Source organism: Sinohyriopsis cumingii, chromosome 9, assembly GCF_028554795.1.
Source record: "Sinohyriopsis cumingii isolate HCF-2022 chromosome 9, ASM2855479v2, whole genome shotgun sequence".
In the NCBI taxonomy this organism is placed as follows: Eukaryota; Metazoa; Mollusca; class Bivalvia; order Unionida; family Unionidae; genus Sinohyriopsis; species Sinohyriopsis cumingii.
The window spans coordinates 67,144,903-67,166,484 of NC_142969.1; the positions used below are offsets into that span (position 1 = coordinate 67,144,903).

The 21,582-nt window shown below is 35.2% G+C and overlaps 1 protein-coding gene across 1 annotated transcript; it reads left to right on the plus strand.

Annotated features, from left to right (window-relative positions):
- Window positions 1–3,286: 3,286 nt before the first annotated feature.
- LOC149791952 (serine/threonine-protein kinase 11-interacting protein-like) lies at window positions 3,287–21,253 on the plus strand. Its single transcript, XM_089969300.1, has 3 exons — window positions 3,287–3,662; window positions 11,564–11,748; window positions 20,842–21,253. The coding sequence occupies exons 1-3, from the start codon at window positions 3,596–3,598 to the stop codon at window positions 21,037–21,039; spliced, it is 450 nt and encodes a 149-aa protein (XP_089825426.1). The 5' UTR covers window positions 3,287–3,595; the 3' UTR covers window positions 21,040–21,253.
- Window positions 21,254–21,582: the final 329 nt, after the last annotated feature.

Genomic DNA, 21,582 nt, shown 5'->3' on the forward strand with positions numbered 1-21,582 from the left:
GTTATAATTCCTTCAAAAGCTTCCCATAATTGTCTACTTCGTTTGATATTTCCGAAGCATTGTCGGAGAATACCGTGCCATTCATCAACGATGATAACATCTGGAATTCCTTCGACTCGTTTCAACGAATCAAACTGTACAACTACACGTTGTCTATCACCGGGTTTGAAAACAATCTTTCCAGGAATCTGCGAGTATAATTTAGCCCGTCGATCCGCAGCAGTCTTCGAAGATAATGTTTTTCTGTAGCTGATATACAACACTGATAAATCTTCAGGAATAGAATCCCATGCTGCTTCTGACTTACCCATACCACAGAATGATCCATCTAAATAGTCTTGGAAACGCAGTTCATCTCGATGACAACCGCATCCTGGAATTCCTTCGGAATTTACAACGTGAACTGGCGGTTCTGTATAAGAAATTTCAGGACTTCTTGACGGGAATTCACCAGAAGGTTTACTACGCCGTAACGCAATTAAGTATTTTATATAATCAGGTTTTCTTTCGTCCGCTGGCGGATTTCTTGCAACCGTGTCAATTCCAGAATCAACACCACCTGATAGATAATATCTTATGCGAGTTTCCAAGTTGTCTTTGTCAACAATGATATATTTTCCATACACTTGTGCTCTTGCACAAACAACTTTATAATGATCGTCGAACTCGTAGATGAAGCAATTATCACATTTACCGTCAATGAAACCACCAGCGTAATCATATCCGTGTCGTAGTTTGCAAATGTTACAAAAATGTCCAGAAACCGTTTCAAAGGTCATCTTGTTGCCGGAAACGCAAATTTGTCCAAGAATCTGATCTGGTTCCCCAGTCAGCGCAGTTGATATCGCTGACAAATCCTTGTTAGGAATACTTCCAGTAATTCTTCGGGAATCGCTTTGCGATTTTAATTCTACATCGTGGACGTCTTCGGGACAACAAATCAGTGATTCAAGTACAGTAAGTCCATCTAATGATTGTTTGCAAACGCTTCCAGGTGTTCTTGATTTCGTTCCCTGAAGTTTCAGGCTGTTAACACACGCCTGAGTGTCAACTTCCCAAGTTGGGTTGTCTTTTTTAGTTTGGTGCAGTATTTTCTCATGTTCATCTGCAGTTACATATACATCAACCGCCGCGGCGTGATTTCCTTTGGTCGTAGTCCAGAGAAATGCTTCACATGAAAACATGTCTTTGAAATATTTCCTGATCGCAGCAACGTCATTGTGTTTGTCAAAGTCTATTGAGATTTTTCTCTTGCAGAAATTAAAAATAACCTCGTTTACAAATGATTTCCCCTGATAGTATTCATTTATCTTCTCGAAATCACGTTCCCAAACGTGAAATACTCTTCCACATTGGAAAGTCGGTGCATATTTATAAATTCCGTTTATGATCCTTGATCGCTTTGCCTCTTCTTTTGTTTCATAAACCTTGAAAGGATTTCCTGACATCATCATCTTTGACTGATGCATTTTGTATAATATATAAGTAATATTGTTCATCTAATTGTATGTTAACCCCACGATGTATCAAAACACACTCATATTCACCCGTAACAGTCAAAAGAAACCTTCTATGTTCCTGAAAAAAATATCATTTAAAAAAAGCGGAAGTACCACTCATACAAATATATTATATGAATCTGGTACTTCCGCTATCCATCAAAATGTCTTTTTGTCATCTCTGCAGTAGAAGCCCCCCCCCCCCCAATTTCTCTTTATTACACATTTCCGATCTCATTCAAGATCATTTCAATTTCCAAACCCCGATTCATGAACTCCGGATCAAGATCTCGTCACATCCCAATCTCACAAATTCACAGTTTAGCCTTTCCATGTCATCTTTTTGACCCAGTTTTTCTCTCACTTTCCCTGGTATACTGAGCCAGGATAGAAATTTTCTCTATTATATTTTTAATACCATCAATCCCCATCAGTCACAAATTTCTTCGAAATTTCCATTTTTCATTGCTTTAGAAATCTTTAGATTTCCATTCTGATTCCAATTCCAGTCCCAGTTTGACTTCCCGGTCTCGTTTTGTCATTTCCGGATCAAGTTATTTTTCTCAATTGATTTTGTCAATTTCTTATTCTGACAGATCATTGATTTTTGCCCCCGTGTGGTTTTCATTAGTGAGCCAGAACCGCTATTCCTCTATACTACTTGTTTTCATCTTCTATACAATCTATTTTCCAAATCAAATACTGAAAATATCCGGTCACAAATACATTAATGTAAATATGTGTATTTCTGCATCCAGTAACCTTCTTTTCACAAAAATATCTCAACTGTGTAATGTTTAGTTGTAAAGTAGAATTTCAACGTAAACACCGACACTGTGCTGCCTAGGCCAACTCAAACCGGTACTGTGCAGCGTATCAAACAATGTGACATCACACGCATTGGACATTTTGCGTTGACAAATGTTTTGTCTTTTGTAAAATGTTCTGTTTCTTTGGATGGACGCTTATTATTTTATTTATATTTATTAAAAATGTATAATATACTTTTTTACTATTTCAACTTTGTTTGGCACTATGAAAGGTACAGCGTCTATCAGAATGAATGAAATTATTCATTCTTCTATCTAAATACTTTATACTGAAATACAATTATGTGATATAAAGAATATCAAATGGGTAATGATTTAATATTAAATTTATGAAATTCTTTAAATAATGTCCAGCTTTTGCGGGTCAAGGCTCGCAGAAGCTGGGTATTATTCAACTCGTTTAAAAATTTACGACATTGGCCCGGGCGCCATTTACCCTTGGTATGCCACCGCTAATGACCGACAGACAAACCGTTTTGACTACCAACGTACTTACTTATTTATCTACTTATACAGCTTTGGAAAAATCGAGATGCTGTGCTTTTGACACACACACACACACACACACACACACACACACACATTAGTATTATATAATAACTTTGTTGGTGCTTCAACGTAGTTTTAAGAGGGGAAAACATTGACTTTGTTAATGCTATTTTAAATTAATGCATTTTTTTTAAAAAAAACTCTATTGCTTTCACTCACCATTTGGAATCGACGGTCGCTTAATCGATCTAGCGCCTTTTTCTACGGTCGCTTAATCGATCTAGCGCCTTTTTCTTGATACTCAGACTACTATAAATTAACCCCGATGGGATCTTGTTATGGCAACAACACAATCTACGTTTTGCTAAAATCTGAACTGATCCAGTGTTACTGATGTGATTTGACTACAAGAAACCATTGTTAGAGTACTCAGTTTTAGTTTGTCCACGCATATATGCGTCACTTCCTTTACAATCACATGCGGAAAATCAAAACAAGGAAATGATGTATTTCATTTAATGTGATGTAACTTTACATTTTCATGCGGTTGATCAAAAGTTTAGATTTGGGTTAAAAGAAAGCTTTGAGAAATCATACATGATTTACAACGATCGTAGTTATACAGAATGTAGATCTTTATTTTTGCGTTATGACTGAACTTGTGGCCAATCATTGATCCGCGTAGAATCTGGAACTGGACAAATTAATTCTCGAATTCAGGGTATTAAATATGCTGAGTGTTATTATACGTAAGTTAAATTAAATAAGTGACATATAATGGAAACTTTGGAGGACCTCGATAAGAAAACGATTCAGAATTTAGCAACATTACTAAGGAGGAATGGTAAGAAACGGCGTGTCTTATTTTAAGACCAAATGAATAACATCTCGGACGTTGTTTTTTTTTTGTTGTTTGCTAATTAGGAACAGTGGTTATAAATTATAAATTTTCCTCTTTAGATATATTAAAATGTTAGCTTTGTTAATTCTTACAAAAGTTGGTCGACTAATACAACAAGCTTGAAATGCTGAATTAGTTTTACAAGGTTCTCCTCTGGATTTTTGGAAGTTGGGGTCCAGGACTCTTTCATTGAAGAAAAAAAAAGTTGGAACCTTGGCTTCCCAAGATGGAGTCCCATAATAAGACCTTTTGTTTTTACTTTGCAACAAAATTCAGGGCATTATGTACAGGTATGCAGAGATCTCGGAAATGCTTAATTACGCGTATTTGGATGCCAATTTTTGATCTGGGATGCAGAAAATCGCTGAGGCAAGAATCCTCTGTACGCATGTAATAGGTGTGTGGCAAAATTCAAAGACTTGCCAGTCCTGCTTCAGCCACCTGCTTTGTGGGAAATGTGTTGATCAATTAACTGTTCTGATATTAACAATGACAGAATTCAGTGACTGAAAGACCCCTTGATGTACATACGTGTTGCCATTTTATAAGAGTACATAAAAAAGAACATAATGCAATAGCTGGGTGGCAAGTTCATAGGCTTTGACTGGCGGCCACATGGGAAAATGTACCGATATTTACGATGATTGAATTCAGAGGCAGAAAGATCCAGAGATGTACATGTGGTCATTTATAAACGTACATCAAATAAACAACTTTAGCTTTCGTTACTGTGTTCATTTCCGAGTGTAGCGGAATAAGCACTGCACATGACCTCAGAATCAAGACATGTTGAGACTTAGACAAAGTGCCATTCATAAGTGGGTGACAAGTTGCCTAAAAATGTCAACTTCGCCTTCTTGTGTAAGGAAAGCGAAAATGACTTCGCGCTGTGATTATTTAAGAGGTACATTGACTGACCATACCATATTTTTTTTAAAAATGCCCCTCACCTTAGCCCGGTTAGTTCTAGTGTTGTAACAAAATGTATTCATAAAGGCATCAGTAGCTAGGCCTAGTTTTTATATCAATTACGCTGACAAACAAACTCTTGCCCATTCACAAGCATTATGTGTTGTTAGCTGATTGCCCATTAACCCTTTTCCGAGTAAGGTAGCATCTATCAATTTTCTGCATGATATCCTTTGATGATAAAACATACAAACTTGTGTTTTAAGATCAGAATCAGTGATCTGGATATTTGTTAACTGCCTCTTACACACTACAGGGCTCGAAATTAGCGGTAGTCCGCTAGCCCGAGGCTAGCAGATTTCCCGTCGGACTAGTAACTCATAATGTTAATAGTCCAATGGGCTAGTAAGTTTCGGTTATCAATAGTCAGCATTTGTTTACGCCATTCCCTAATAAAGACTTGACTTAGCAGATGTTCTGTAGAATCAAAGCAGTGGGCATTGTAAACACAGTCCTAACATATTAGCACGAGAAGATGAAGTCGATTTCTGCGTCGGAAAGATGCGTTTCTATAATAAGAATCCATCCGATTTTGTGCATTTCACTTAACAGCGCAAATTATGGTCCCGTCATAAACAACTGAAGTTTGGTAATTGATCCTAATTAATCTGATAACGAATTAAATGAAAAGATGAGGTGGCCTAATGGGAAATAATGGCGGAGTTGGATAAGTCTGGGATGTAACAGTTTATTAGATTGTCTGCTTTCTTAAAATATCAGGCAAATATATTCAGAAAAAATATACAAATCATTGAAACCAAAGCCTAGGTATTATTTTATTAAAGATTTAACTTTAAAATGCAAATTATGTAGGTCAGAATCGTATGGGACAATGCTATGTTGTGGAATTCGCGAGATGCGCTTGAAGGTCTAAGCTGTTTTCTGACTTGACAAGTATTTGTGAAAATACGGGATGAAACAGCAAATCAGATACTATTTATTTGCCTAAAATTACTACAAGTATGTATACAAATAAATAAACCATAAATGTGCACTCCTGTCAATGGACTGTTGTAATGAAGCTATATTATTTTGAGTGATTACATTAGGAAAACCTCTCCATCTAAAAATAGATGCACTCACATCGTTGTCAATTCTGTAGGCACGAATGGACTACAACTTTTGATGGTGGGACTCTTATTTTTACCAAAATCGGAGTCCTGGACTCCTGCTTTTAAAATCCAAGTGAGACCTCTGGGTATGTCTTTTTTTAATATTATCAGATCGATATTGCTCATTCATCGTGAATTATTATTTTACAGAAAAGAAAATCCAAGACAGTTGAGAACATTGATATTGTGATTGTTATTTACAACTATAATAACTCTCAAGGCTTTTTTATTTCGATTCTCTTTTCTGTACATTATAAATTATAATTAGATTAGTTACATTTGATGTTTGATCAATACAGTATGATTTTCTGCAGCCCATTACTCCAGCACACTTAAAAAAAGAAAAGAAATTAACATATTAGATTCCATTTTACATTTAATCCATAGCCAACATAAAGAAATTTCGCAGCCCAATCTTTATACATTATTCATTCCACAAGTCTCTCAGTTCTGTTTTCTTTAGGAGAATTGGATCTGGTACCTACTTTCTGCCAGTTCATCTGCATCCTTTTATTTGTTTCCCCCAAAAAACTATGAAAGTTTGCAGTTGGAACAGCATGCATTTGATAATCCTTCACAAAGCCACATCTGCACATGACACTGAAAACAACTGATTTCATGACTCTTTCATGGCATTCTTAGATCTCTGGGAAAAATACCAACAAGTCCCACTATTTTTGCACAGTTTTACTATATATGGTATATGATAGAATGTTAGGATTTATGGTACGGTGCATAATTTTGCTAACCGCTCCGGTGGCCTAGTGGTTAAAGCATCCGCTTCAGATGCGGGAGGTCATAGGTTCGATCCCTGGTCGAGTCATACCAAAGACTTACAAAAATGGTACCTACAGCTGCCTTGCTTGGCGTTTAGCATTAAGAGGTTAGTGTTAGGACTGGTCGGCCTGGTGTCAGGATGCTGTGACTGGGTGGGACATCATGCTATATGTCTGCGGCATGATGCCCCAGTGCTAGACATCACTATAAACTGCCACATTGCAGACATCGTAGCGATATGACTGAAAAATTGTTAAAGCTACGTTGAAAATCAAAATCACATCACACCACATAATTTTGCTTAACAAAGTGAGATTTCAAAGTGCATACATGTGTAATAAATCATTTGGTCAAAGCTATAACAGGATATAAAATATCTAGGTTAAGCTTACTGGAAAATTGAATGTGCCCTTGTGAGATTTGAACTTCTCCAAAAATTTAACAACATAATATCACACCCAATAGATATAAATAAAATCAAATAAATGGGAGCATGGTTGTAGGGAAGTAACATATTTATTTTACAAATAACGTTTGTTCTCTTTTTTATTTTAATTGCACTTTAAACTCGTATGCCAGTAATTAAAATTGTCAAAAAGACATGTCAAAATATTATATGTAGATATGTGGATTAAAAAAAAGGAATGATTATAATTCAGATATAGTTAGAAGAATAATAAAAACACATGTACATGTATATAGTTAGATAAGTGGATGTTAGATAGGGGCTTTGGAAATAGCAACATTTTTGAGAGAGATACTGAAAGATCTTTATTTGAAAAATGAAATCCCTAAGAACAGAAGTGTGTTAACTAAATTTTAATCATGTTTTAAAATATTTTAGTATTTTCTTTATCATAAAGATCACATGCAGATTTAAACTATGAACCAAGAAAACAAAGGAAAGCTCATGAGTAACACAGCCAGGTGGAGTGGGCAACTAAGTTGCCTAAAAATGTTAACTTTGCCTCTATTAGGATAGAGAAAACAATTTCACCCTGTGATATGTTTTGATGTCAATAGAATAACAATAGTGCATGACTTTTGAATTGCTTATTTGGCCCACACTATTAACTCAGTGAGGTAAACTTCAGGAGAAATGTATTTTATGCAGGTGTTGATATCAGTTTTGCCAAGAAAACAGTCTTTTTCACACTGGCATATCTTTTAATAATTGACTGACCATTAACCTTTCCCCACAAGTTATCATCTGATGATGGAAAAATACTAAATTGTGTTTTGAAACTTGAAACTGCAATATATAAACAGTTTGTGTTTAAGAACGGAATCAGTAAAAGCTGTTTCTATATATTATATATATATATATATATATATATATATATATGACTTCCAATAACGCATAAATGTGCATCCCTGATGCAATAAAATAAAAAATGATGCATTAAAACCCCAGCCTAAGAGTCCCATAGGATGCATAAAAATTGCTGACCAAGTCAATTTCCAGCTTGCAGAAAAGGTTGATGTTTCACCAAACAGAGGTCTATGGATTTTCAGTGCCCTCTGTTGAGGTCATGCTTATTAATTATGCATTGTGTCAAATTTTGAATAGTATTGAACCTTAAAGTTGAATGCATTGAGCATTAAAATTTTATCACATTTAAGCCAGAAAAGTCTTTGTGAAGGGTCACCTTGACCTTCTTCTTTTTTCCCTTTGTGTGTTAAAGCTTAAAAGGCAAGCATTTATGACTCGGTGAGATTTGACCAGGGCATTGCAACGCTGTCCTGATAAAGTAAATATTTGAGCTACCAACCATAACCGCTTGATAGGAACTCATGTCAAATTATCATTTTTTAAAGGGAAATTGATATTGCACCATAGTTCAGAGATTCTAGGCTGTCTAAAATCTAATGAAAGAAATGATTATCTTGGGAAAAATTTAGGAACCGCTGCGTACAATTGGCCAGAGTAAATTTGGTACACTTTTGAAGTAATGTGAATTTAAAGTGACGACCTTAGTCGAAATTGGTTAGTCTAGAATTTCCTGAGAGAAGAGAAGATTGGCTCCAAGGAAACCTAAAAAGAATAGTGCTTTCCTTGTTAAACAAGCAAAAGGGGACTAGGTAGCTGTCTTGTAAGAAAAGACAGGGTTTAGTGCTAGAATGCACAATTTCTGAAAGAGAACAGCATTAAGGTACACAATTTTAATTTTTCACATAATTTTCTAATTTTGATTGTTTTGTGCAAATATGTTTGATATGACTAGGATCCATATTATGTATCATTTATTCAGTTTCATGGAAATCTGTTGATGCCAGAGTTGTTATGCAATTTATCTCTTCAGTTTTACAGTTACTAGTTCAGGATAGAATTGATGATTGCATGCTGTCCAAATTTTCATATGTGTAGGATTTCATAGGGTTATATGAAATAATTTCCTTTGTTAGGGCAATACTGATTATCATGAGTTAACAATAATCGCATATTTATATCTGATTTTGTAATGTTTAAATAATCTTGTAAGTTATGGATTGCTGTGAGCTAGAATTTTGTGAATTTTATACTGTAGTAATCGAGCATGTAGTAGCATAGATAAAGAGATACAGTAATGTTATATATACCGCACACATGCATATTTATGGCTGGTCAGTGTGAAGTGAGGGTGATGTTCAATTGGATTAGTTAAAAATTTATGCAGTGTTCTGATAGTTATTTATGCTTCTGAGTGAGGGAATTGTATGTACGTATAGAAAGTGGTACATAAAGAGATTTAGGGGTAATTTTGTCCTTTAAGGAACAGCTTTTTGGGAGAGATGGGACAGTCTGAAGACGGAAGTAAAAAAAAAAGTGATGAGTTCAGAATAAAGGACTAGGAAGTCCAGAAAGGGATGAAGTTTTTGGAGTAGGAAGACATTTGATATATGGTCAAGGGAGGAAAGTGATGCAATCAGTCATGGACATTGTGCTCTTTTCACCATTCATCATTATGATAAAATAAATCTAAATAAGACACTGCTATTAAATTCTGTTGACATAACTTAAGTTGAATTGGAGTTGCTGCTATTAAGTGTTACTGATTAAATTTTTTTATTTTTCTTGTCTAAGGGAGTTTGTATTGCATTATTTCTTCCCAATAGTCTTGCTCAGTTCCCTGTTAATATTCTATCTTTTCACTCCCACCGGGCTATACAATTGAGGTAGGTCATTCCATAGATAACGCCAACCAAATCCAATTAACCACCCCTCTTACTAAGAGGGTGATGTTACATGTTCATATCTGAGTGTAGCCAAATAAGTATAACAACTGAATATCACCCAATTTATTTCCAAGAAAACAGATGGGTTTCATCAGGTTGAAATTAGCCTCACAGATTTATTATATTCATAATAAAATTAGGTAGCAGACCAGCCTATGGTTTTATAGAAAATGTCGTCAGATTATAAGCAAGACACTTTATGGTGTGACTGGTGGATGCTGTATGACAAAAATGTTAGAGCAGATGGATCTCTGCAAAATTCAAAACATGTCAGATCAGAAAAAAAGGCTAATCAACACCTTTTTACAAACTTTAAAGGAAGAATATAAGAGTAATGAAATACAGCACTTGGGACTGAGCACTTGAATGCTCATTGAATGACCATACCTGTGTCCCTGCATCACCCTCTAATCAAAGTTGGTCTCATGAAAGTTGTAAGTCACATGGGATTGCATAAATGTCAACTTTACTCTTTGTTTTGAGAACATAACCATGTTGAGTGACACTGATTGAGATAGTTGGAATTTGAAACTGTTTGAGATGGTTGGAATTGAACACTGATTGAGATAATTGAATTTGAACACTGACTGGGATAGTTGGAATGTCACACCTTTCTATAAAGTAAGATGGTGAAATCACCATGATAACTAGAAATAAAAGAGGGCAGATGAAAATAATTGATAATATACATGCTGTTTTATCCACACAAAAAAATGTTATAATAATGATTTCATTTGATTCTCTATTAAGTGTTTGCTATTTGATGTTAAAGTGTGCACATGGTTATATTTATTGTTGGCTGTGACATTATGTCAAATTTAAGTATTATGTATAAATACCATGACTCAGAGCCTGATGCTGACTTAAAATATATCATTCCAGTTGTACTAATTCAATGTGGTTCATTTGGAAAGTCAGCCTACTGAATGTAAAAATTCCATTTTTCAAAGATTGCTTCGATGCATGTCACCGATTTTTTGTCAACTTGGTATTAATTGCTAAAAATGCAGCTCTTTAAATTTCTTTGACAGGTGTGTGCTGAAAAAAAAGGCTCTAATTGATAGTCATTAATTGATCAGAGGTTTTTGTTCCAGGCTTGATTGATATTAGGCGCTTATGATATGTTGTTTACATAATAATTACAGGAGACTTAATAGAAATGTCTTCATAGGCAATTAAATGGAAACAAATTTCACTTATTTGTATATTATATAATCATTCAGTAAATGTATAACATAAGTGTTCAAAAATCCTTTAGTTGTAAGTAATAATATATCATTATAGTTTTGTTTTAATTCTTTTCTCTTAGATATTTCAAACAAATTTCCACACATCTCTTTATCCGTCTAAATACTTGTACATGTATGTGTATTTTCTTCAAACTATTTCTGCATTTTAACTCCTTGTAATTTACATATATATGTCTGTTATATATATATATATATAATTTCAGATAACGTCAACTATTAGCATATAGTTGTAAGGTGTCGAGCGATACAAATGAAACAAAACAACCAGGAAATGATTTAAAACATGCAATATTTTTTCTTGTTGTTTTACTCGTGTTGGATATTATGTTTTGGGCAATCTTACATTTTCCAGCCATCTTTCATGGGGCAAGCTGACAGGTATAACATTTGTAAATCCCTGACATTAGTTTTGAAGTTCTTTATATGGTCAGTTTCTCAAGTACAGGTAGTAGTATGAGAATTTGTCTTGATGCATAAAACATATATCTCATTTATACTTCCTTCTTGTCATTTCTTATAGGAGACAAGATTTTATCTGGAGAGAGCAAGTTTTGTCTTACCACTGGTTCTATTGTTACGCTGAATGCTAGTTTTCGCCGCTGCAGTAGCCTCAACCTTGAGTCAGAGGAACAACCAAAAGAGCAAGCATGGAGAGATGATGTACATCTACTCTTTGACTTTGTTCGCAAAACAGTTGCACTAAAGGTGTTGTATGGGTCACACACTGACATTTTCTAGCTACAGATAATTCAGTAAATGATCATAATGTTCTTTTTCTTTGCAGGGATCAGCAGATAGTAACGAGAAGGTAACAATTATTTTTAGCTAATGGTATAGTCCTGCATCAGCCTTCAAAATATCATGTAATAAACTTAATGTAAATTGCTTGAAAGCTTCTTAGCAAGAAAGCATTTAAATTGTTCCAAAATAATGTCAGTTACCTCTTTTGTATAAAACCCTCCCAAAGCATCCAGGCATAAAAAGAATTTCAGCTTTGCATAAATAATGCCAATCTGAAATTAGAAATGGCTGCGGGTACTAAAATTTAAAAAACCCATTAAAAACTAACTTTTTGTAAAAGCTGCTGAATAGAATTAGAAAATTTCACAGAAAACATCCTGACATGAACGCCTTTCTGATTTATAGAAATGATTTGCACTTAACTGAAGTATTCCAGCTTTAAGTTTCTGAATGGCCCTGATCAGCTGTCAGATGTTTCTGCTGTTGTTTAAAATATAAAACAACTTTAAATATCTTCTCAAAAAATGCAGAAACAAATTTGATCAAAATATCAGGAAGCATCCTGGCATGAAGGCCTTTCAAAATCTGGTTACATTACTAAAAATAACAAATAAAACTTAAAATTACTTTTCTTCTCCCACAAATTTAATTAAAAAAATTGGCCAAATTTAAAAGAAAGCATGATTTAAGTTTGAACGAGTTCCAGTTTTGCACAAATTATGTCAATCCTCAGTTCATTGTGTTTAAAAAAAATTTTCATTTAAATGACTTTTTCTGACAAACAAAAAAGACTTTTCACAGAAAACATTCATGTTTGCACAGGTGATGCTGATCTGCTTTCCAAAATGACTGCCGTTAGTAAACAAATATAAAAGCCATGTAATATCGGAAGGTATTGTGCTAATCCCAATTTCTAGGCCAGCTGCCCTAACAACTGGGTTTTAGGAAGATTCATCCAGGTGGCTACCCCAGGTTATAGCTGAGGCAATGGCATCATCACCCTCTGTATTGTTATGATTTTATATTAATGTTTTCATGACTCAAAGACAGTTCCAGTTTTGACCTGCTGGTGGTGGCAGGGATAATACAGGTAAAATATTTAGCGATTCAAAATTTTGTTCTTTTCTCTTTGAAAAACATTGTCTACCTTCACCTTGCAGTAAACTTCATTTGCCCAACAGTACTTTTTAGCTCTTCTGCTCGTGGACATCCAGCAAGGCTGTCACGACAGCTGTCTTGAACATCTTGTTATCATTATTACTCCCGAATGGATAGTCATATCTTTATGGTGTTTTGGATATCTTGAAAATCATTTTATTATAATTCCTCATGTTAGTCCTTAATGAAAATAGCACCGTTCAGATTTCTGTTATGGACTCTACAAGGGTCATCTTGGGCATCTTTTCATTACTTCTGGTCTTGATTGGATGGTCTTGTCAACATGGGAGTCCACAATGTCCATCTTGGAAGTCTTGTCAATACGTCTGGTCTTGTCAACATAGGGTTTTCACTAAAAGACTTATGATTTTACTTGGTATTAAATCAAATGGTGCTGATCTGATCACCAGCATGGCCAGCAATATCATAAATGTTTCACAAAAGATTCCAGAAGCTGGGCCACTATTTCCTCCATACTCCAAATTTAGGAGACACAACTTTTTAGAGACAGAGGAATATAATAGTACATAATGCACTAATAGTGTCCTAAAGATGAGATAATCTTAATTGCTTTGGCAGATTTGCCACACTGTAACTTTATTGTTTGCACAGTAGTTATAGGTTACTGCATTTGTATGTAAAAATATGAACAAGTATTTTGGCTGGAATACTGCATGACCTTAGGAGTGGTGCAGTATATCCATCCAACAAAACAAGTTCATATTTTCCCATACAAATGCAGTAACCTTTTTATTATATGCTCATTTTCTTATTCTACCTAAGGCTTACGTATATAAACAAAATACACTACAAGAAACAACGTAAATGAATGAATGCCGTATTCCAAACTAAATACACAAGCGCAGATTTATCATTGCACAACAACATCACTAATGCGCACATAACTCCGCCCAGATAAATTTGAACTTAGTCGCGCGCTTGACATAACTTTCGAAAGAATATGGCGTGTCTAGTTAAAATTTAAACTTGCAGTCATATTGTGAATCAATGCGCATTGCAACAACTTTTCCATTTGATCTGGAATGGCTATATTTTGGTATTTTGTTTCGATTCGACGAAAGTTTGTGATTTTGGACTGGATTCATCTGTGCAAATTATACATGAAATACATAGGATTGAAGCGGTGCGGGAGAAGCGTGTTTCTGTCATTGAATGTTTGAAATCATAATGTGGGGAAAATATGAAGTCTTTCAGTTACAATTATCAAAAATATGCCTTGGAATTTAATGCTTATTTCATTTTGAGTGCAGTAAGGAGGAAGCAATTGCACTTATCATCGAAATTACAGCACAATTTTGAAATGTGTAATCCAGATTGAAAACCTATGACATGGCTCATGTAATTCGGATTTGCAGAATTAAGAAAATACATTTTGAGGAAATTCAGGATGTAAAACTGTAAGTATATTTTATTTTGCCATTCTTATCATCAGCTAAAGAAGAGAGTACAGTGGAACCCCACTATAACGCGATGATCGGGGTCCATAAAATCGGATCGTGTTAAAAGCGGGGTCGCGTTAATGCGGGGTTTTACAATATTTAACTTTTTTTCCGAGAACATATACGTGTATACATGTACATGATCAAAAGTCGGCTTATCATCAGATGAATATTAACTGGAATGCATTAATTAAGATATATTCAAAATAATCGATGGCTAATATATTTATAGGTTATTACTGTGCATTAAAAACATTTACTAATTTTTATTTGTTTGAACGATAATACAGATTGACCGATAATACCAGACTATCGCTATATCATGAAAAGTGTATCAACACCGTATGCTACCGTGCCGTCGTGGCATGCAGTTCATCCATAATGGATGTAATTTCATTGAAAATCGTACAGATTTAAAATATTCAATAATTTTGTAATAGTCTGAATTTGTCGTGTAAAATAGAGGATGAACAAAATATTGAAACCATTTACTTGCCGTCTGATATCGTACGGTCATTGCATGCAGCTATTCCCGGGTCTACATACGGTGTCTGTACAAATTTCATACCGCTAAAATTTTATCATATGCGACAACTGCAAGAATAATTAACAATCAACGCATGATTTCAGCGTGCAAATAACTTTTATTTCAGATTTTGTGAACATCAAAAGAAACATGTGAAAACTGCTAAAGTAATCGTTGTGCAAAGTGCAAAGTCAGTGTGGTTCCAAATTTAAATTTCATCATTTCTTGAAACATATATCCAATGACGTTTGCTTCTTTGCCGCGAACTGTTGGGTTCTAGCAAAGTCAAGAATGTTTCTTAATTGAAGGACTTTGACGCTGTCAACATCTTGTGTTTCCAGCCACCTTAAACTTGCTTCTAAATGTACTACTGCTTCAGACACTTTTGGTGGGGGAGTTGGGGTGCCATCGTCATCGTTATCATTATCGTCACTGGTTTCAGGTTCTGATTGTGCAGCTTCATTCTTCCTGCTGACATTTGTAACAATTTCGTCATCTGATATGTGTTCGTATATAGGGCAAATGTCATCTACTGAATACCAGTTAAGGATATCATGATGGCTGTGCTCGTATTTTTTGAGTGCTTCTTCTGCTAAACGTACGTCGTCTTCAGTGAATCCTGTAAATTCAAGCTCATCGTCACTATCATTTTGTGTCGAGGGCGTAAAAGCTGGCCCAAGACCCTTTATCCAGCATCGTTCAATGCAGCGTGCAGTGATAGCATCCCAGGCTTTACCTCCAAGGTGACATACTTCTTTTAAGTTGAGTAATGCCAATGATGTGTCGACGGATGCGTTATTATCTGCTACCATTCCCTTTATCATTTCACGGCGATAATTTTGTTTAAATACGGAAATTATGCCTTGGTCAAGTGGCTGGATTTCTGACGTAGTGTTTTTCGGGAGGTACGAAACTTTGATCTTGCCATCACTGCTGACAAGATTTTCCGCTGGGGGGTGGGCAGGGCAATTATCCAGCAGGAGGAGAGCTTTTTCCTCCAGCTTGAGTTTTCGTAAATGAGCCCGAACATCTGGAACGAATGTTTTGTGAAACCAGTCGTCAAATATGGAGCTATTCATCCAAGCATTCTTGCTGTTAGTGTACTGAAATGGAAGTGCCTTCATATTTACATGATGAAAACATCTGGGAGCTTTCGATTTTCCAATCATCAGAGGTCTGACTTTGTGGCTGCCAGACTTGTTAACACAAAATAAGAGAGTCACTCTGTCCTTCCTCTTCTTGAAACCTTCTCGTTTGTGACTGTCAGTCTTGGTTGCAAGGGTGCGATCGGGTAACATTTTATAACATAAACCAGTCCCATCGCAGTTGTAAACTTGGTCAGCTGTGTAGCAACCGTCCTCCAGCAACTTTTTAAGCCCAATCGGGTAGGAATTGGCAGCCTCTTTGTCAGCGGAGCGGATTTCCCCAGACACAAGAACTTGGCTGATAGCATGCCTTTTCTTGAATCTGTCTAGCCAGCCATTACTCGCCTTAAATTTGGAATCTTCTCCATTGATACGGCGATCAAATTTCTCTGCTTGGGCTTTCAGAATTGGGCCAGAAATTGGAACACCTTCTGAGCGAGCTTGTACAAACCATTGGTACAAAGCTGAATCTAGGACATTGTCATTAGCTAACTTAACCCTTTTACGCTGTAAACCAGTTTCCTCTTCAAGAATGTTGGGTAGACTACGGAGCTTTCCTTCATCTGTTTTCCACCCTCGCAAAGTGGACTCGCTGATTCCTAGATCTCTGGCAAGCTGAGTTTGTTGTTTGCCCTTCTTTAGTTGATCTAGGGCATACAGTTTCTCTTTAGCAGAAAACGACTTGCGTTTTTGAACTTGCTTTTCCATAACAGTAAAATATTTTTTTATATAAGCAAACAACGTACACAGATAAAGCTCGATAACTAAGTAATGAAGGCCTGCAGTGGTTACGAATCACTTTTTATATAAAACAAAATTAAGCTGAACGGATGTACAATTTCATACCCTTTTAATTTACAGATAATAAAGTGGATATTATTTACTTTCAACTGTTTGTTGTTTGATCACACCGCCAAGCACAGCATACATGTTGGCGGCTTTCGTCCTTTGATGTTTATTAAATTGTGCGACTCTTGTATCAACCACAGCTTTGTCTGCTGCTTGGCTGTGATTGCAGTTAAATAAGAAGCCCATGTCGGCTATTGTTTGAGCAATGACTGTATACAGATTTCATGGAAGACAATCACAAAGACGATTTACTGGCTTTACTCGTGGATCCGTAATAAGTAACACTTCCGATAATGTTTACTTCGGCTTAACAATTCAAAAACCTAATGAAACCAGTTTTCTCTTCTAGAGTAGAATACGGAGCTTCACCACAACCTGTTCAAATTGATAAATTTCAGAAGCCAAGCGTTGTACACACTATTTCTCGTACGTTATATATATCGTATTATTTTAGAATTCATACACGATCACTTCTCCAAAATCACTTAAAGAACCTGGATAAATTGTTAAGTTCCGATCGTTTATTATTAAAAGTCATACGCGAATTCTTCCACCAAATTATAATAAACGTTTTACACACTATTTCTCGTACGTTAAACAAATATTTTCACGGTCCGATAAAAATACACGTAAATGAATTTCAAATTTCAGGAACCATGCCACGATCATATTATTTTAAAAGTCACAACTAATCTCATGCCCAAAATGAAGTTAATTTCTTGTTTTGTTTTTTTTACTTTTCTCCAAATTTTTTTTCTCCATGTGTGAATGAATATACGAAATTTTGGGAGCCATGCTACGACCGTGTTATATCCGAATTCGCGTTATGGCGGGGCGCATTATAGCGGGGTTCCACTGTATATGACTTGTCACTTGTATATTATTTGTAAGGACCTTATCTTGCATCTGTTATATACTGTAGCTAGCCTAAATCCATAACATTGTATCAACGCGGAATGTGCCAAAGCAGCTGGTATGTGGCAGTCCACGAAACATCTGTTTTAGTTCATTCAGAAACAAATTTAAACAGCCACAACGTAAAGAGCCTCTTACGCAAGTGTACAAATCAAAAGTGCTGGCGTCTGCATCCATTGTTTGTTTATAATAGAAAGTAGTTCCTTTATGCATGTGAATGCTATATGTGTATTGTCGCGCAGATTCAATATCGGGTAATACTGCACGATTCTGACAATGTAAAGTTAATGGGGGAAAAAATGAGCATATAATAATATCATATTTTTCATGGACACTTACACTATTGCAATAAAAGTGTTTTTTATGGTCATGTTACTTATGAAGACATGTTTGAATATCAATTTAACCTGAAATGGGCTGTACATTGGAATTTTTCGTTCTGCATCCTGCTTTCATTTAACTTTACACATTATTTACCTGCATGTATTATAATAAATACCTTTGTTTTCTTTAATTAAATGACAAGAAAAATGTTGCATTTACATAAATTGTCTTCTTGCATTATTTCAACTGCAAAATAAATCTTCCTCACTATAAGGGTGACTTGAATGTCATAACATAAACCTGGCTGTTTTCATTACCAGATACATTGTTTTAAAATAGATATTCATTTCCATATTAGAGTTTGATCACCTTTTGCAACTTTGGCCATTGCTATCACCAACAGAGACATGGATGGACATCCATTAACATAAAGCTCTAGGCATAATTTTTACATTCTTTTTTAGCTGACAGAAACTTGGGACATGTGTGTATGTGCACAAGGTCAATATTTGTGACATAGGACAAAACATTGCATGAAACCTGTGAGCCTGCTGGGTGTGCAACATTGTACTGTTATTGATAATTCTCAGATGGGTGGCCATAGCTACATGAGCTATTCACTGAAAGACCTCTTATCATTTTTGGTTGGCTCTGAATGAAAATGATGCTTCTTCAGCACGATGGTAATTTTGAAAATTTTGATAGTGCTACTCCACCAGAATTGATGGTTGTATTGTGAAAATTTCTTTCAGCAGAAGACTTAATATGATCTCTAATTGGTCAAAAAATAAAAAAGATGCCTCTTAGACATCAAGAATGGTCACCTTACAGGCTGTCTTGAAAAACTTGTTATTATTGCTTTCATTAAGGAGTTCTTATGATATCTTCTGTTGATGGATGTAGCATGATATGCATTCTAGTGAAAGTTAACCCTTTAGGAGGTACATACAAGATAGCTATGTCTGTCAGGCACATGAACTGCACAATACCATCTTGTCTTTGCGATTTGTTCCATATGAGGGATACTGCTCTCAGATTGTGATTTGTTCCATATGAGGGATGCTGATCTCAGACTGATTTGTTCCATATGAGGGACGATGCTCACGATTGTGATTTGTTCCATATGAGGGATGCTGATCTCAGATTGTGATTTGTTCCATATGAGGGATGCTGATCGCAGATTGTGATTTGTTCCATATGAGGGATGGTACAAAGAATATACTGATTTGAAGTCAGTATATAGAACTTTCCTTTCAGGAACTGGTAACTACCCTTGTATTACCCATAAAACCCATGTGACTGGGCAGTCAACAGTTTGGAATACTCATTTCATAATTTATGAGACTAATCATATTTCTTTAAGATTTGGGATAACAACAAATTCATAAATTTAAGTTAGGTTTTTTTAAGGCTTTCAGCGTGGAAAGTGAATCTGAAAAGACCAAAAAGTTATTTTGCTTTAAAGGTTTCAGTCAAATTAAATATTTTAGCATGGCTGTAAATTTTGTAGTGAAAGTGGAGGCTTTATTCAGTAACTGGGTAGTGTTAGTGCCATGGCAATAATAGCAAAGCATCTTTAAAACCTTTTTGTATACAGGGATGAATGGTCACAATAAAAGTGTACGAGTTTATTGAATTTTCCCAGAAAATAAAAGCATTATTTTACTGAGGATTTTTTTAAATTCAAGATCAATTTTTTTCTCTCAGAGACTTCAGTAACCACTGGTGATTTGGTAATACAGAATTTTTTAGTATTTGCAACATTGACTTTTGCTGCTTGATGGTGAGGATGAATTTATCTGCTGTTAGGTGGAATCAGAATTTGGTTTCTGAGTGCACAAGGCATGATATTTGGGCCATGACTTCCTGTCATGTCTGGTTGGTCCTAAATTAAAAGGATGCAGCTCTGACATACGGTCTGCTATGGTGCTGTCTTGAAAGTCATGTGATCACTATTCCTCCTGATTGGATGGTTGAAGTCACTAGTTTGTCTCCAGATGATCTTTTGTTGGTCCTAAATGAACACATTGCAAGTCTGATAACTAATATTGCCACTTTGGCAGCTATCTTTAAAAATCTTATTATAATTACATGACCAGAGTGAATGGTTATATTGACATTGTATTTTTACTAAAAAGAAAAAAGTTAGTCATAAGTAAAAATGATGCTGATCTGACATCAAGTATGAACACCGTAGTGCCCATCTTGAATTTCTTTTAATTATTGTTCCTCCCAAACAGATGGTTGTATAGATATGTGGTTATCATTTAAAGACGTTTCATGATCTCTAGTTGGTCCTTAATGAAAACAGGATTCGCAGAATCTTGAAAAGTGATTGAATTTTGGTCTTGAAAAGTAATTGAATTTGAGCTCCAAAAAAAGTACTGGAAAGGTGCTTAAAACTTAACAGAAAATGGAAAATCCATTAAAACGTTTGAAAACCAGTCACCCTGAAAAAGACTTATGTATGCATTAAGACTACCAGGTGGGACACAAGACTTATGTATGCATTAAGACTACCAGGTGGGACACAAGACTTATGTATGCATTAAGACTACCAGGTGGGACACAAGACTTATGTATGCATTAAGACTACCAGGTGGGACACTTACATGTCTTCTGATTTCTCAATTAATGCCTATAAAAAATATTCTTATTGAATGTTAAATTTTGTTTACAGGTCATCCATGGAACATATACAATACGTGCGCCCATTCAGATTTCAAGGTTCAAGAATCTTCAATCCCTGGAGGTTAAAAAGGTTCCAATTCATATGCTGGAAGGGTTGCAGATTCTACGAGGCCAGCTTGTTACTCTAACAATATCAAAAAGTCTTCAGACTCTAAAGGTGAAAAGTTCATACCAGTTTGTAGTTTAATAAGAAAACTGTGTTTAACTTTTTCATTTTTATCTGTGATATATTTATGTATTACTTTAGTTTTTTTTAAATTAATAGCATACAGCTGTCCCTTGTTATAAAATAGTAGTTTGGGGTCCGTAACTGCTTCCCATGTTATTATGGAACTTTGTTATCATGAGAATATTGTTATGTAATGAATGGCTGATTAGAAAGAACCACATATGTATGGAATGGGGGTATATTGGGAATAATCAGATTTTCTCAAATAGTAATTTAAAAAAGAAAGAAATAAAGATGTAATTAAAGCTTCATGTTTTTGTCTTTCGTCCAACATACACTTGATATACAAATTTTAAAGCATTTGTTTGATATTGGTCTAGGGGTCCATAACGAAGTTTATTATGATGGGGAGAGCTTTATATTAGAAAAGAAAGATACTTTGTGAATTTCTCTTTATTTAAATTATTAATATCTGTCAAAGGTTAAAATTGTAAAAAAAATTTAATTTCTTTTAATAAATCACAATTTAATTGCAATCTTCCAGAAAAAAATCAACTGCCT